This window comes from Onychostruthus taczanowskii, unplaced genomic scaffold (genome assembly GCF_017590055.1).
Source record: "Onychostruthus taczanowskii isolate IOZ18803 unplaced genomic scaffold, ASM1759005v1 scaffold10, whole genome shotgun sequence".
In the NCBI taxonomy this organism is placed as follows: domain Eukaryota; kingdom Metazoa; phylum Chordata; class Aves; order Passeriformes; family Passeridae; genus Onychostruthus; species Onychostruthus taczanowskii.
Window position 1 is genome coordinate 13,152,603 of NW_024496526.1, and position 15,703 is coordinate 13,168,305.

General features: G+C 37.4%; 1 protein-coding gene across 1 annotated transcript in view; it reads right to left on the reverse strand.

Moving 5' to 3' along the window:
• Positions 1-15,703, reverse strand: part of LRP1B (LDL receptor related protein 1B) — a 290,821-nt gene that overhangs the window by 74,028 nt on the left and 201,090 nt on the right. The window contains exons 57-60 of the mRNA XM_041406020.1: positions 14,266-14,465; positions 2,596-2,784; positions 1,683-1,831; positions 68-161 (exon numbers count right to left, since the gene is read on the reverse strand). Of these exons, the coding sequence (XP_041261954.1) occupies positions 68-161; positions 1,683-1,831; positions 2,596-2,784; positions 14,266-14,465 (632 nt within the window). The remainder of the gene's footprint in view (positions 1-67; positions 162-1,682; positions 1,832-2,595; positions 2,785-14,265; positions 14,466-15,703) is intronic.

Sequence of the window (15,703 nt, forward strand, 5' to 3'; positions counted from 1 at the left end):
TATAAAGTGTTCTATTTGGCTTGGGCCCTGGTGACGGAGCAAGACCCCAGAGCCGGCGCGCACTCACGGCACTCGGCGGGTTCGTCGGAGCCGTCCCCGCAGTCATCCACTGTGTCACACTTCCACCAGAACGGGATGCATTTGTCGGTTTTGCAACGGAACTGCAAAGAGGAAAGGCCAGCAGGGGTAAAATATTTCATGTTGACATTTATCCATTTATTTATTTATTTATTTATAAGCAGGAATGGCGCAGTTTAGGAAAATCAGCTCCGCTGTGAGACAGGGGCTTAGAAATTTAAGGTAGAAGCCAATTTTGGATTTAGTTGGAGTCTGCTGCTTGAACTTGTTCAGTCTGTTACCTTGTGCTCGAAAAAAAGAAACAGAGATTCTCTGCAGCTAAACCAATGGAGATTCAAAGCTACTTAGAAAAGAATGCACGCATCCAAGCTGAAGAGAGATAAAGATGGGCCCCACCGACCTTGGGGCTAAAGCAGACAGAAATACTGAATCTGGGTTAAAAGGACCACATTACAGCTATGTGACTGAAGAACCCTGCAGGCTCATAAAAATTGATAAGACAGTTTAATACATATGCATATGTCTTTTATGCATGTGCAACAGGTTGGGGGATAAAACAAACTCAGGAATTTTTGGAGGTACATGTCCTTTAAAGGAAGCTATCCCACATGTGTCCAATGCTAAGATAAATCATACTAACCACAACTTTTACAAGTTGTGGAGTGTTTTTTTTCTGCAAATCAGCTGCTTGAGGCATTGATGCATTGATAATTTTTTGGCTGTTAATTTTACAAAACTTGTATTTTAAATTTTTTTTTTTTTTTTTTTTTTTTTTTTTTTTTTTTTTTTTTTTTTTTTTTTTTTTTTGGAGATGTCTGGCACTGAGGTTGCCAAAGTGATAAAAATCACTGTAGTTTCAATGACTGTGTTATGCTGGCTTGCAATGTCCCAACACAAACTGCTCATTATGTTTTGCTGCATTCTGTGATTTCATTCTTGGAGGTCTTATTCAAAGCAAACACTTCAATTTTCAGTTTTAGCAGACTATTGACACAGACAACATCATGTTTCAGATAAACCCAAACACCCACAGTTACAGAAAAGAACGTTAATGTGTGGTGTTGTGTACAGTATTGCTTACATTGTTTGAATTAAATGAACAAACCAAATGTAAAGCCTTCCAGACTTTTAAAAGGATAAAACATCTATAGAAAAAACTGAAAAGTCTTTTGTAAGAAGGCTGTGCATTTACTCTCTACTCAGGTGACTGTATCTGTGTTCTGACTGAAAGAGGAAGGCAAACAAAACAAACAGTACAAATTGATGTAATTTTCTAGGGCTAAACCTAAAAACTGAGTACATGATGTGGCTCATGTCAGAGATAAAAATCTGGGTAGATTATCAGTCAGCTTTTAAGAAATGTTGGTTTTCCTACCTGGTGTCTCTGTAAACACAGAAAGGAAGGAAACTAAAAGATTTAGAAGGGCCAGACATTTCCTTTTCTGTCTCTCTGGACAGCTTTTTTCACATTTCAAAAATCGTTGATTATTCAATAAAGCTGTATTTAAATGATATATTAAATTTGGCAAGCTCCCCATTCCCTGGGTGAAGGCAGCACTCCCTGTTCCAGGAGCAGGGCAGTGGAACTCCATTCCCTGCAGTACCTGGCTGGCAGTACAGTTGGACAGGCACGTCCTGTTGTCCGCGGCCAGGTAGAAGTTGGTGGGGCAGGCACAGGAGTGCAGCTTGTCGGGAGCCAGCAGGCACAGGTGGCTGCAGCCACCATTGTTCAGGGTGCACACGTGTCTGGACACTGTGGACAGAACAGGGAGGTAGATCAGAGCCTCTTATCTCAGCACACTTTGGGGTATCTGCTTTATGGATGAAGAAAATCGTGCTCCATGTACTGTCTTTACAAGGCAATGTCTCAAATCAAAAACCCACAGAGGCAAACTCTTCCTGCTGCCTTTAAGCTATTCTCTGCTGTATGCAAAAAATGAATTATTACCATGGTTGTAAGTTCAATACTGAAAGAATGAGAGGAGGAAAAAAAGCTCTCCTTTTTTTTATAAGGAGAGAAAAATTAGCTTATCTAGGTCAATTGCCAAATAGCATTCAGGTACAATTCAAATTCAGTGATATCAGCAGCTAAGACACAATCATACCACTCACATTCTCTGACATTCCCTCAGTCTAGCAACATTCTTCAGCAATATTAACACTTTCAAAGAAACAGGTTAAAAGTTTTCATAACACTCTGTTCCTCTGTTAAAAAAATAGTAACTTGTACGGTAATGCAACTTAACAGCTCCTTGCTTTCAGACAGTATTTGGGTTAATTTTTAAGCACATAAATTATCGCTCCACTGAACAAGTTTTGTTAGATGTATTTAATACTGGATGTGCTTAAAACATTAATCACAGATTTATGTTTAAAAGCAAAAATTTGAAAATTTCCACAATCTGAAACAGAACAGAAACAATCATTGCAGACAGATGAGCATGCAGTACCTCAGCACACGGCTACTCAGTTAAATACATCCATGTGCTGCTTGGGAAGCAGAGACAGGATAATTACCATCAGGCTGCCTGTAAGAATGATACACCTGGATGTCTGTGATGGTGTGCCATGAGTTAATCAGGGAGAGCCTGTCCGAGCCAGAGGTTTTGTGGGCACGGCTGAGGGATTTGGTTTTCCCGTCTGTCCAGTAGATGTAGTCCTCAAACAATGTCAGTGCAATCACCCCTGGGATGTCTTGATTAGGGACTGGAAGGAGAGATGCTCAGATTAATGTTCACCCTTGGGAAAGTGCCAGTTAAAATATTCCCCACTGTAACTTTTCCTACTCTTTGTATAAGCAACATAAATTGGCTCTTTTACTGGAATACAAGTTAATAGAAAACTTCCAGAACATAACATATACATCTCCTGATGCTCTGTTTAATACCCTTTCATACAATTCATAGCTTTTCATTTCATCAAAATGTACTGACAAGAGAGACAGGAAAAATAACAAAACATTGGCATTGAAATAATCATTGCAGTAAGAGGGATTATTGAATATTTCTAGCATCACCAACCACACACACACAAAAAATTAGAAAAATCAACAAAGTGATGATGATAGTCCATAGCTACAGTATCACAAAATTATGAGCCACCATTATTTGAAAAATGATAGAAGGACAAAAGGGAGAAAAAGCTTTGGAGCATTCTTTATCCTTCAGTACACTCCTTAACCTGTAGTATTTGTTCTTGGTAAGCAGTAACCGAATGCCACCTTTCTTTTTTCCCCATTTAAACATCAATAGTAGCAATAATAGATGTCACAGGAGAATATCTGACCACAATAATTAATTTGTAAATGATAATCTTTTGTTGCTGAATCACCTAACAACTGATAAAGGTGAAAAGGCAGAGCAGCTGTCACATTTAACTAGCACATCTTTAACACCTTTACCTTGTCTTCTGCATTTTTTTACCTGAAAAGTGTTGACACAGAGTAGGCAAATCTCAAATTCCTTTTGGGACATTTTATAGCTCACTGGTACTGAGTATATGGAACAACAACTTAGAAAATTCAATTTTCTATCCAGTACTCCTCCCTGTACTGAGCTCCAGTGCAGGGCATGCTGCCCTCTGGTCAAGGGGACCTTGCTGCTTAGGCCTGAAATTATTTTCCCTTCTTATATGTCTCCATGAACCATATCTATCACACTGAAATAAGAATCTGATATTTTTGAAAGAGCTTCAGACCATTTCTGAGAAATCAGTCAAAGTCCAAAGAAATCTTGTCAAATTTAATCTGAATCCTCATTGCAGAGGCAGCTTTGCCACAGTTCCATACATGGTACAGTACAAGAAAAGCTCTTATAATTTCTGTGATTGGAAACATTGTGTGATGTTTCCAATGAGAAATACAAACCAGGCTGGCAGGAGAAGCAGGATGGGACATTGGAAGCTGCTGCCCTGAATGAGGCACCAAAGCTTTCCATAAAACTAATTATTTTATTTTTGCTTCAGTTCTGAGACAGTATTGGTTCATAAAATTATGACCCTTGCTTCTACTTTTGGCACCAAATTAAAGATATCAAAGATCCCACTCCAGTCTCTCTAAAGACAAAAAATGTCCTATTTTATCTGTCTGTTTTCTCTTTTTCTGATCAAAGTTAAGTTTAAAATCAGAATAAAAGGGTGCATAAAAGAATTAACATATAAGAGATTTAAATAGAAAAAAATATTTTGATTTCATCATCTTTATTATTACCAACCAATGAAAAATACACCTAATAGTCATCCTTATTTTGGATATCCAGGAAGCAAACCCCATATCCTAAGCATAGATATATGAATAAATGCTTATTCTTTGGTTTTGTGGATGTTTGTGGGTAGCCAGACAATTTATCCTGCCTTCATTGGATTAGATATACATCAAAATCCAGATGAAACTTTACATTCACGAGCTAAAGGAGATTCAGGAGATTATTATACACTGCCTGAATTGTCCCATCACACTGCATTAACAGGAAAGCCAAGTTAAGTGTGTGGCACAAAATATTAAATATTACAGTTAGAACACTGCACAAAAGAACATTGTTCATTGACTCAAGTACAATTTTCTTTTATTTAAAGGAAATTAAACTGTGAAAGTACCAGGTTTAAAAGCTTAATTCTTTTAAACTTCTTAAAAATAAACCGACCTTATCAGGAACATTGCAACAACTATTAGACTCTCTTCATGTTCTTTAAAAGAAGAATGTCAAAATATATTTCTTTCTAAAAACTGGGTTTCCTTTTATTACCATTTATAGGTATAAAGTTGAAACTGTCAATGGTTTAGCACTCAGAGATTCAGGTTGCAGTTTGTCCTGTCACTATTTTTATTTTCTGAGCAACTCTGTAATTTTAATGGGCATTAACTTTTCATTAGGTCACAATCAACACAAAGTTGCACCATTTAAAGCTGTAAAAGCTAAATGTATTTTGTTGTGAAACAAGGTTATTAAAAAATCAATTAAGAAAGCAATGAATAGTACACATATATGCAAAGGAAAATCCATTTGAAGTAAAATAGAATATTACTACAGAATCACTGGACAAATACTTCTGACAAAAATTCTACACTGACCATAAAAATATAAAATTCTTATAAATATATAACTACAGAGTCACGGACAAATATTTCTGACAAAAATTCTACACTGACCATAAAAATATAAAATTCTTATAAAAGAAGTATTAGTAATAATTACATAACAGAAAAACTTACAAAAATTTCTTCTAAGCTGACCATAAAACTCAATGCATTTTCTTGTAGAAAATGAACCTGTAAAGCCTGAGAGAGTTTTCTGAAAACAGGCATTGAGTGACTACCAATTCTGACTTACTTTATTGTTTAAGGAATAGTTCTATTATAGCTGAATACAATTCTTCTTTGCCTTTTAGTATGTTATAAGCAAGAAAACATCAAAACTGTTGACATGTAAGAGGTCACAGAATTTACAGTTCCCATTGACTGTGAATGACCAAACAAAAATGGACAGAAAACTGAGGTCATTTTTACATCTGATTATCTGACGGAGCAGTAAAATAGTCTCTCATGCTCTTTATTCTTTGCCTTTGAGGACATCAGTGTTTCACACTTTCCAAAACTTCAGGCAGTGAATATTGATGTTTTTAGAAATGTATGGAGTAGAAGAAACACCCACTTCCTTTTTTCACTATTTCCTGTAACTCCAAAAAACTTTAGCTGATTGATCTCACCATAAATGACATACAGTACTAATACTGTATGTATAATACTAATTATTAACCCTAATTAATACTAATTAGTAACCCTACAGCAAGCTCTGTGGTGTGAATTGCAGTTTTAAACAGGAGAAGCAGACTCATTGCTCCTCTTTCTTTGGCAAGCACTGCAAAACCAGATTATTTTGTGTGACTTAAATTAAAGGCAGGTTAGTCATAAAAAAAACACCTCTGTTTCCTATGCATCAGTTATTTGAAAACATTTTATTCCATTTCAAACCCATTAGTAAGAACGGAGCATATTCTGTTAAAGCTAAAAAATTTCCTTTGGTGATTCCTTTCTCCTCCACAACCTCCTCCTCTCAGAGCTGGGCAAGCTCCTTGCAATTCCTCCTCTTCCAACACACCTGCTGCCAACTCTGATTCTCCAGTGGTGTTTCATTTTACCCACAAATCATGGATTTTCTGACACTGAATGCTAATCCCAAACAGGGCTTGACCACACAGGTAGATGAGAGAAGGGGCAAGAAAGAGGAGGCAGAAAGGAGAAGGAATGCACAGACCTTCCAGAAAGCTGCAGAAAACAGGAAGAAAAAACACAGGCAGGTAATAAAAGGGAAAAACAAGGAGGCTTGTAACAGATCAGAAGTGGTAGGAAATAAAGATTATTAGATACTTGAAGACAAAAATGACAATATATAATATAATAAAGGAAGATAAAGTGCGGCAAGAACTTAAGAGAAGAGCCACAGGAGGGAATATGGTTATGTAGGCACATAAGAAACATGACAGACTCAAAGTATATCTGTCTCTCTCTCTCCTGCATTTTGTATCAATTTTGATCCAAGAATATAAATTCATAGGCTGTAAGTCATATTTGTGATACAAATGTTTACTTTTCTCTGAAAAGTGAACTCTGCTTCCCTTATATTTTCTGAGCACATTTACTTAAGCATAAAAAAATGTTCATTAGATTTCAGGAATGAAAATCATTCCATCTAGGATTCCTGAGCTAGAGAACCTGAAGCCATACAAAAGTGAAGCCCAGCTCCCTTGGCTCTTATTGAAACAGAAGTTTTTCCATAAGTAAAAGCAAATACAATAAGTCAAATAATAATTTAAAAGGTCTCATTGGCGGATGGTAAAATCAATGTACCAAGAAAAAGTGTCCTTTAAAGGACAAATGTTGACCCCTTCTAAGACAAAAACAAAAACAAAATTATCAGTGCTAGTTCATGTCCAGAAGATGGTTGATCACTTCCAAGACAGAAAGAGATGTGTCCCTTCCCTTTCCAAAAACAAGGGACTGCAACCTTGCCCTGCCCTTGTGCAAACATTACAAAAACAGAAGGGGTGAAAGATCTCTGTTAGGCTCTTCCCAAAAATTCACCCAGCCAGTGCTGGGAAGCCATTGCTAAAGGTAATTAATTATTGTTAAACAACAATTTAAATTACTTTCTAGCTCCCTGTGGCATTAGAGCAGTTTTCTGTTCAAGAATTTTGGCACCCAAACACAGAAAATTTACGTGGGTGACCCAACCTGAAAAAACAGGCTACACTATTTTGAATTCCACTCCCTGAAACTTGATTTTCTGAACTGCAATAAAACAGAAATAAAAAGCCTACTGACATCTCAATCTAAATGGAACCAGTGGTAATCTCCTAGGAAGGATTACAAGCCCTCCAAAGACAAATTGCATCAAGGAAGAACAACACTTAACAAGAAAATAGCAATTAAACCTACAAAACCAAATAAACTTGGAGATTGCTGATCTCTTCTGCAGCAATTCCTGGCCCCCACTGTCCTCTTGCCAAGTGAACTCCCTTGTAGCTGTTTTTATCTCATTTTACATTCAACTTGGAGCCTCTCTGAGACACAGTCAATACTTTTTTATTTCCTATACTACTTACTTCTGATGCTTATTCCCTTTGATAAAGAATTTGAAGTGCTTAGTCCATAAAATTAATAATGAATAATGACAATAAGATTATCTCTATTAAGCTTGTGACAAAGTGTGCAGTTCTGACAGATAGAATTAAATTTAAGTATATTACATTGCATTATATATTACATTAAAATACAGTATTTTAAAAATATTTTATAATCATTATTACTTTTATGAAATTGACACTTGGTTTAGGAACCTAAACCTGTCAAACTCAATGAACAGAAAAAAAATATTAATGGAATATATAGATTAAGTCTGTATATAAACTATATATATATATATAGTTATAAATATAGAGAGAGTTTTAGGATGTCATTACTCATATCTTTAACAACATGTCCATACATAAATATTTCTTTCCGCAAAATTAATATGTACGTCACAAATCCAGACTGGGTTAAGAATGGAAGATAAAAGTCCTAGCATTCAGTGGTGGGATATTTTGCCAGTATAAAAACACAACTGAAACAATGAAAACAGAGAATATTTTAGTACAACAAACTCACACAGAACTTGTTATACATCCCCAAACTGCTATTACTAAAGAAGCAGGAAATTTAGCCTTAAATCTAAACATCTTAAGGCATTCATGTGTTTGAGATATTAAAGCTCACTATTAGATATAACAACACCATAAGAAAAGATGCATAAATTTTTCAAAATCTGCCTATAAAAACAATTGATAAAAACTAGGAATGCAATATTTTATTGTCCCACTTTAAAATGTTTTATTACCTTCTTTAATTCACTGTGAGCAGCTGTTTATATGCCAGTTACTCCATGGCAGTACGGAGCAGTAATAAATTACTCTCAAATATACACAAGTCACTATTTGAGTGGAACAACTGTGTGTGCTAGTGAGTTTCAAAGGATTTTTAAATTATTTTTCAGATTTACAGAGACCCTTTACCTGCCTGCTAGCCCCTCACCTTAGACTCCTGTCTTGGTTTTGATATCCATTCCCAGATACCCCCCAAGCTATTCCTTCTTTTATATTTCCCTCTCTTGCCACCATCCAGCTGTGAGGACATAAACCACTGGGCCACTTTGGTTTATCTCATTTATCTTCTACTGCAACCATGGGAGCTGTAAAACACTGCAACTCCCTTGATCAAAATCCTCCTGTTTTCTATTGTGTTCATTGGAACAGGGAGAAAACAGACAATTTGTGGTTTTACTCTCTGTCCTGATTGCCCCCTGACAGGAGCAGCTGCCTGGAAAGTAATGCCCATCCCTTAAAATTTGTGATGGCAGAAGTCCAGCTCATGGAGAAGTTTCAAGTATAGTGAACTATTTTCAGAAGTTTATAATCTAATCTGAGTATATTTCACAAGACCAGAATATACAGAAACCAACCTGTTGGCAACCTTTGATGCCTCAGATTTTAGCTTTTATATTTTTCAGATTCTGTCCTGCTTTAGTGTGTGGGTCTGAGCTTCATATTAGGGGATGGTGAGCTCTCTGCACAGAGTAGGGAGATGAAACAATCCCTTCTCCAGCTGAGGACCAAGGACAAATGATCCAAATCTCAGGCCCAAGAGCACAAACACCGTGGGCTGAAGAGAGAAAAACAGGATGGGAGTGCAGGGGCTGAACTGGAATTGGACACTGAACTGCAATGTGCACATGGAGCAGAGCTGATCCCAGGGAGAGACCCCGTGAGCGCTCGTGCATTTTGGGACCATTTGGGTTCATCTTGGGTGCAGCCCTGGCTGGGCTCTTGTGCTGCCCAAGGTGGATCCATTGAGGAGTCCCTTTTACTAAATCCCTGCTTTATTCTTTAGCTCCATCTAGCCTCTGTTCTTGGTCAGCCTTCACAAGGCATCACCTTCATAAACTGGTCTTCATAATCTGGAGACTGGGAACCCTTAGAGTAAAGTAACTGTGTGAACTGCCTTTAATATAGGTGAATCTGAACAATTCCTCCTGAATATTATCCTTTAAAAGAGAAGGACCCCAATAAAATAAAGCAATCAGATTTGGGAAGACATATGGATTGGAGAATTTTACAGGAACAATTATGAAAATTGAATCCAGAAGTCAATAATGGAGAGGAAGCAATTATCAGTTTGTGCTATCAGATATCGCTACAAGGAATAATTCTATAGATTCCTCAAAAATTGGGAAAAAACACCATATCAGAACTACTTCTCATCTGCTCTGAGAAACAAATCCTCTTTCAGACTTCTCTAATTTTTCAGCTATGAAAACTTCCAGTATAAATGTGGAAGGAATTGGCTTCTGTAAACTTTTGGACACTTCTACATTAGGACCATTTTGTAAACAATTGGGCATATTCTTTTTTAAAACTCTGGTGTCAGAGTTCAGAATTTGACACAAATACTCATCTTCTACCTATAGACATGACAATGAGCAACTTTTGAAATTACAGGCACTAAAAATTAAAGTGGTTGCAATCTCCAAACCCCTTGCACTCTTTACTTCAAAACTTGCATGTATACTCTCCAATTCTCCAATTCTGAGAATTTCAAACATTCAGGCAGAAGCTGTCTCAAGAACAGGGTGTTTTTTCAAATTGAGTTACTCCAGGAAAGTTATTCTCTGTTAACTATATTACACCTAAAGAAATAATTTAATAATAATATTTTTTTTTTTTATAAACCAACAACCTGACACAGTTTAAGGCCTAATCTCAGAGAAGTTTCTGTACTTCTTAAACTGGACTGCCAGATTTCCCTTTAATAATTTCATTTTACTAAAATGCTCATCTTCAAAGGGAAACGGGGCAATGCAGGCAGCTCTGGGATTTAGGAGCCCTGAAGGTTGGGAAAACCTGCATGGAGCAACCAGATACCCAGGGAACTGTGAAGCCTGCATCTCCTCTGGGCTGTGGGAACAAAAAGCAGCTAAGTCTGACAAATTCTTAAATTGTTTATTTATTTTTTTTAATGCTCACATAAGTAAACCAGCTTAGTGCTTAGCCAGATTAGTGCTTCAATACTTCCTTAATCATTTACAGGGTATAACATTTGTGAATGCTGCAGTGCTGAATTGGCTAAGCTCTAAAGACAGTTTATATAACCAAACATTAAACTTCAAACAGCTCAGCAAGGTCATCGCTGCCCCAGTGCCAAGAAGAGCTCCCAAGCACTCTAAGATTTCTGGCCTAGTTAGCATGTTTTCAAAATTCTTACTAGGAGTCTCTTGGCAATTATAAAACACAATTTCTCTGTTGAAATGCAGAGGAACTTTACAAGAGAAAAGCAGCAGATGCTCCTCTCAAAAAGCTTTAAGGTTCAGAAGAAACAAACAAATTTTAAAAACCCCATACTTGTTGAAGAGATGTTAAGACCAAGATCTAAATACATGTAAGCTCTCATTGCATGTAATAAACACTCCCTGGTTTAGCAGACAGCATGTCAATAATTAGCCCAAGATTGTTGTGTTTATCCTAAATTATCTGATGTGGAGCACAGAACACTGCACACTGTCTCATACCATCCCTTAATGATATTAAATCCACTAATTCTAACAAGTTACTTATTTGCTGGGTCTTTTGAAATCCCTGTGGCATTTTCTGACACATTTTGTAACAGACAATTTAAAATCCAAAAATTATAGTCTCAGGAAAAAAACCTTAGAGCAAGCCAGCCTTATCCTCAGAGGCCATAGAAACAGGTGAGAAAATGATTAGCTTGCCATTAGGAGCACTTCAGATTTCATCACTCACAGCATTCCTGTTCAGACTTTTTCCTCCATGAAAATGTACTTTGTGGTCACCATATCTGTGCCTTTATCCTTCTCCATTCAAAAACACAAAGAATAAGAACAAACTCAACCATCTCCCCCTTAGTTAACTTTGACAATACATAATGTCCAAAATGACAAAGGAAAACAGACCATGAAATCCATGTGAAAAACATGCCTTCAAGGAACACAGTTATCACAAGAGATAAACCTAATCTTTCTCATTTAAGTGCTTATCAGTGTGGATTACAGATATCAGAAGGCCAAGGGGGATCACAGTTCCAAACACTGAACTTGAACACTGAGTTTCCCCTATTAAAATAATTATTTTACAATGGATAAATTTCATCGTCCAAAATATTTCTAGTCTTGTGCTGAATCATGAAGAAATTTTTTTTTTTCTTTTTGGTTGGTTGTTCCAGAGAAAGCAGGGAGAAAGGGAAAATACTTTGATTAAAGGCAAATTGATCATTATGTGTGAACTCTGCAAAACTGCCAAAGCTCCCCTTGGAGCACCCACGGGGCTGTTTCATCTCTTTCAGACACCAAGAATTCTATCACTGTTCCGTTCAATCCACAGAAACTTTTCTACAACTTCATTTTCATTTGTTAACGATGTTTTGAGTGAAACTCCTGACGACAAGAGGCATTAGGTGTGGGCAGGTGGGAGAGGATCCAGACAAGGGCCACAAAGATGATCCAAGGCTTGGGAAGCTGCCATGAGAGCAAAGGCTGAGAGAAATGGGTTTGTTCACTCTTGAGAAGAGAAACCTCATTACCACATCCCGGCCTTTAAAGAGGGCTGCAAAGAAATGGAGATTCCCTTTTTACATGGAAAAGGTGAGGGGTGATGGGAACAGGTTACTCTTGGGAAGATTCCCACTGCAGACAACAGGAAAAATTTTCACAATGAGAATATTGGAATATCTTCCCAAATAAATGGTGGATTGGACACTTCTAAGGTGCAGCTGGACAAGGTTGTGGGTCATCTAGACCATGCTTTTCCCAGAAAAGATTGAACTAGGTGATCTGTGAGGTTGGACTAGGTGATCCATGAGGTCTCTTCCAACCTCATCCTCCACAATGATTGCCTAAGGAAAAAAATCTGCTTTCACATCATTTAAATACCTCAGGATCTTTCTCCCAAAGCTCAATTCTTATGGCTTCAATATTTATACACCATCTGGACTTCAAAGAGACATGTCCTCAAAAGCAGCACGATACCAGCTTTACACAAAGTCAGTATTGCTTTTGGAGCTTGCCTCAGATACTTCACTGGTACCAAATTTGGATACATTTGCTGCGGCATTGTGACAAATTTCCTTTTTCTCCAGGATCAGACATCCTGAGGAGAAGACATTAACTCTGTGGATATAAAGTAGTTGAAACTGATTTTACCCGATTGTGCAGGAGAACCCCACAGGCTGAAGACCAAGGCAATGGACACTGAAGATGATCTGGCTGGAATTTTGCAGCTATCTCCTGAGTTTAGTGAGAGGAGGACATTTTTAGGGAAAGAAAAATTCTGAAACTCTCAGCCTGAAAGAGAAGATGGTGAATGGTTTGACCACTGCAGTCAGTTTAGGGCTAAGGGAGAAACACTGGCTATTATTTAACTCTTTCCTTTGAAAGTTCCAGAAAGAAGAGTAAGAGGATAATTTTATGGGAATGAAAATAGCAGGATAGCAGCACAGAGAATGGCATCAAGAGGAGTAGGGAGCTTTGCTTCCTCTGTCAGAAGAGCAGACTGTCAGCAGGAATCCAGCTCGGGGCTATGTCTGAGCAAGTGCTGCTTAGGTGAGCAGGTTACAACTGTCCGGTGTTTATCCCAAAAAAACCATGGACATTATGCTGAGAATTAATGGGAATGTTTACAGCTCTCGTAGCTACTGCTAGAGTGTCTCCAATCTACCATCTCAGACAACTGCCATTGAATTATTCATGATGTATTTATAACCTACAATTCATGAATGTAAGGGCTAGAAAAATAAAGCAGTTATTTCATCAATTGGATTTGGAGAAGACCTGAAGGTACCCAGTATGAGATAAAACCCTAAAAAAGCCCAGATCCATGAAGTTTTACGAGCAGTATAGCTGTGCTGAGTTTTGGGTAAAGCTTGAGGAAGGAGCTCAGGTAACAATTTTGTCTCAAATAAAACCTCAACAAAAACTTAGTAGACTGATACTATTTAATATATTTGAATTTAAATGAAAGATCTTTAATTATACCATTTGGAATATGAGAACAATTCATCATAGTGTAGAATTTTCTTTTTGAATACTTTACAGATAAATGACACAAGCTTTTTAATTACCTGTCAGGTGAGAAGCAAAACACAGGGATAAAGATTAGTTCATTACATAAGTATTTCAAAAGTTATTATTTCACCCATCTACCAGGAAAGCCCCAAATTACATTTGATATATTGAACTCATGCTGAGCAGACTTATAGCTTTTCCAGGCTTTCTGAAGTAGGAGAAAAGGCTGATTTTAGCCCCCTATTCTGACACATGGCACAGAGGATCTATGCCTTCTACTTTTACTCACTTTGTAACTTAAACGAGAACATGACTATATGTGCCAGAGTATGAAACTGAAAGAGTGCCTCAGATTAATAAGTGTGTTCTTAGAGCTTCTTTTACTGTCATTTTTCCCACAAACACATAGCATTGCATGTTTGATAACTATTCATATCCAAACAAAAATGAAAAGAAGATTTTAAAATATTGATAAAAGGAAAAAAATCATCTTGAAAAAGGTTGGAAAAAAGTTTGAAAGGACAGTATGGAAAGCATCCAAAAAAAAACAAAACAAAAACAAACAACTGAAGTGTTGACCAACCTTTATGTCTGTGAGATCCATCCATGTCAGAAAACTCAATGTGATTCTCATCAGCCCAGTACAGTCTGTGGTTGACATAGTCTATGGTGAGAGCCATAGGTCTGGATATCTGTGTTTCTATAACCACAGCCTGCCTGGATCCATCCATCCCAACGCGGCCAATGTGAGGGGACTCACAGCAATCGATCCAGTACAGGTATCTGTGGAACAAAACACAGCAGCTGAGTAACTGTGATGCCTCAGGTTTTAGCTTTTTTATTTTTCAGATTCTGTACTGCTTTAAGTGTGAACTTTTGAGCTTCATATTAGAGGATGGTGAGCTCTCCTCACAGAGCAGGGAGACAAAACAATTCCTGCTCCAGCTGCGGACCAAACGGACAAATGATCCAAATCTCAGGCCCAAGGGCACAAACAATAGTGGAATGGAAAAAAACAAGAAGGATGGGACTTCATAACCTAAAGCTATAATTGGACAATTAACTCTAATATGTAAATGGACCAAAACTTATCAAAATGAAGGACCCCATGACCGGTTGTGCATTTTGTGACCATTTTGGTTCATTTGGGTGTAGCCCTGGCTGGGCTCTTGTGCTGCCCAAGGTGGATCCATGGAGGCCTTCTAATAAATCCCTGCTTTGTTCTTCAGCTCTGTCTGGTCTCTGTTCTAGGGCAGACTACACAAGGAATCAGCAGCAATAATTGACCAGAGAGGTTGTGGCTGCCCCATCCCTGGAAGTGCCCAAGACCAGGCTGGATGGGGCTTTGAGCAACCTGGGATAGTGAATGGCATCCCTGCCCATCTTGGAGGTTTGAAACTGGATGATCTTTAAGTCTCTTCTTAATCAAACTATTCTGTGACTCAATGCTTAAATTATTGAGTTGATCTCAACAATAAATCAGTAATTACTTTACAATATTTCCATCTTCCAGATAAATCTTTCATTTTTCTGGACCTGTCTCTAAATAGGTGTGCTGAATATAAAGGGTTTGAATAAGAATCTCTGTGCTAAATGTGATTTTATTAAATTGATGATGGACTAGCAAAATGTGTATTTAAAAGGCTTAGTCTTGATACCTTAGAATTTGAAGCATCAGCCAAACTGGACTTTCTGAATCTCGCATCCTGCATAAATGGATCATTACTAAATTTATCAGAAATATGATATTGCATCTGCTTCTTTTTTTTTGACACATATTTCAAAACTTTTTTTGCTGTTAACAGCCACATAATGCAAATTGAATTGCTTCAATAAGTACTAGCTCCAAAACATTAAAACAGTTTCTCGCACAGATAGTTTCAAAATGTGTGAAACACTGAGAGAGACTGTCGGAAAGCTGAACAGAAATTTCCCCCTCAATATGCTATTTAACCACAATGCAGAGCATGTTTTCCATAAAGAAAGAAAAATCCCATTATTTAGCACGTGGATGCATGTGG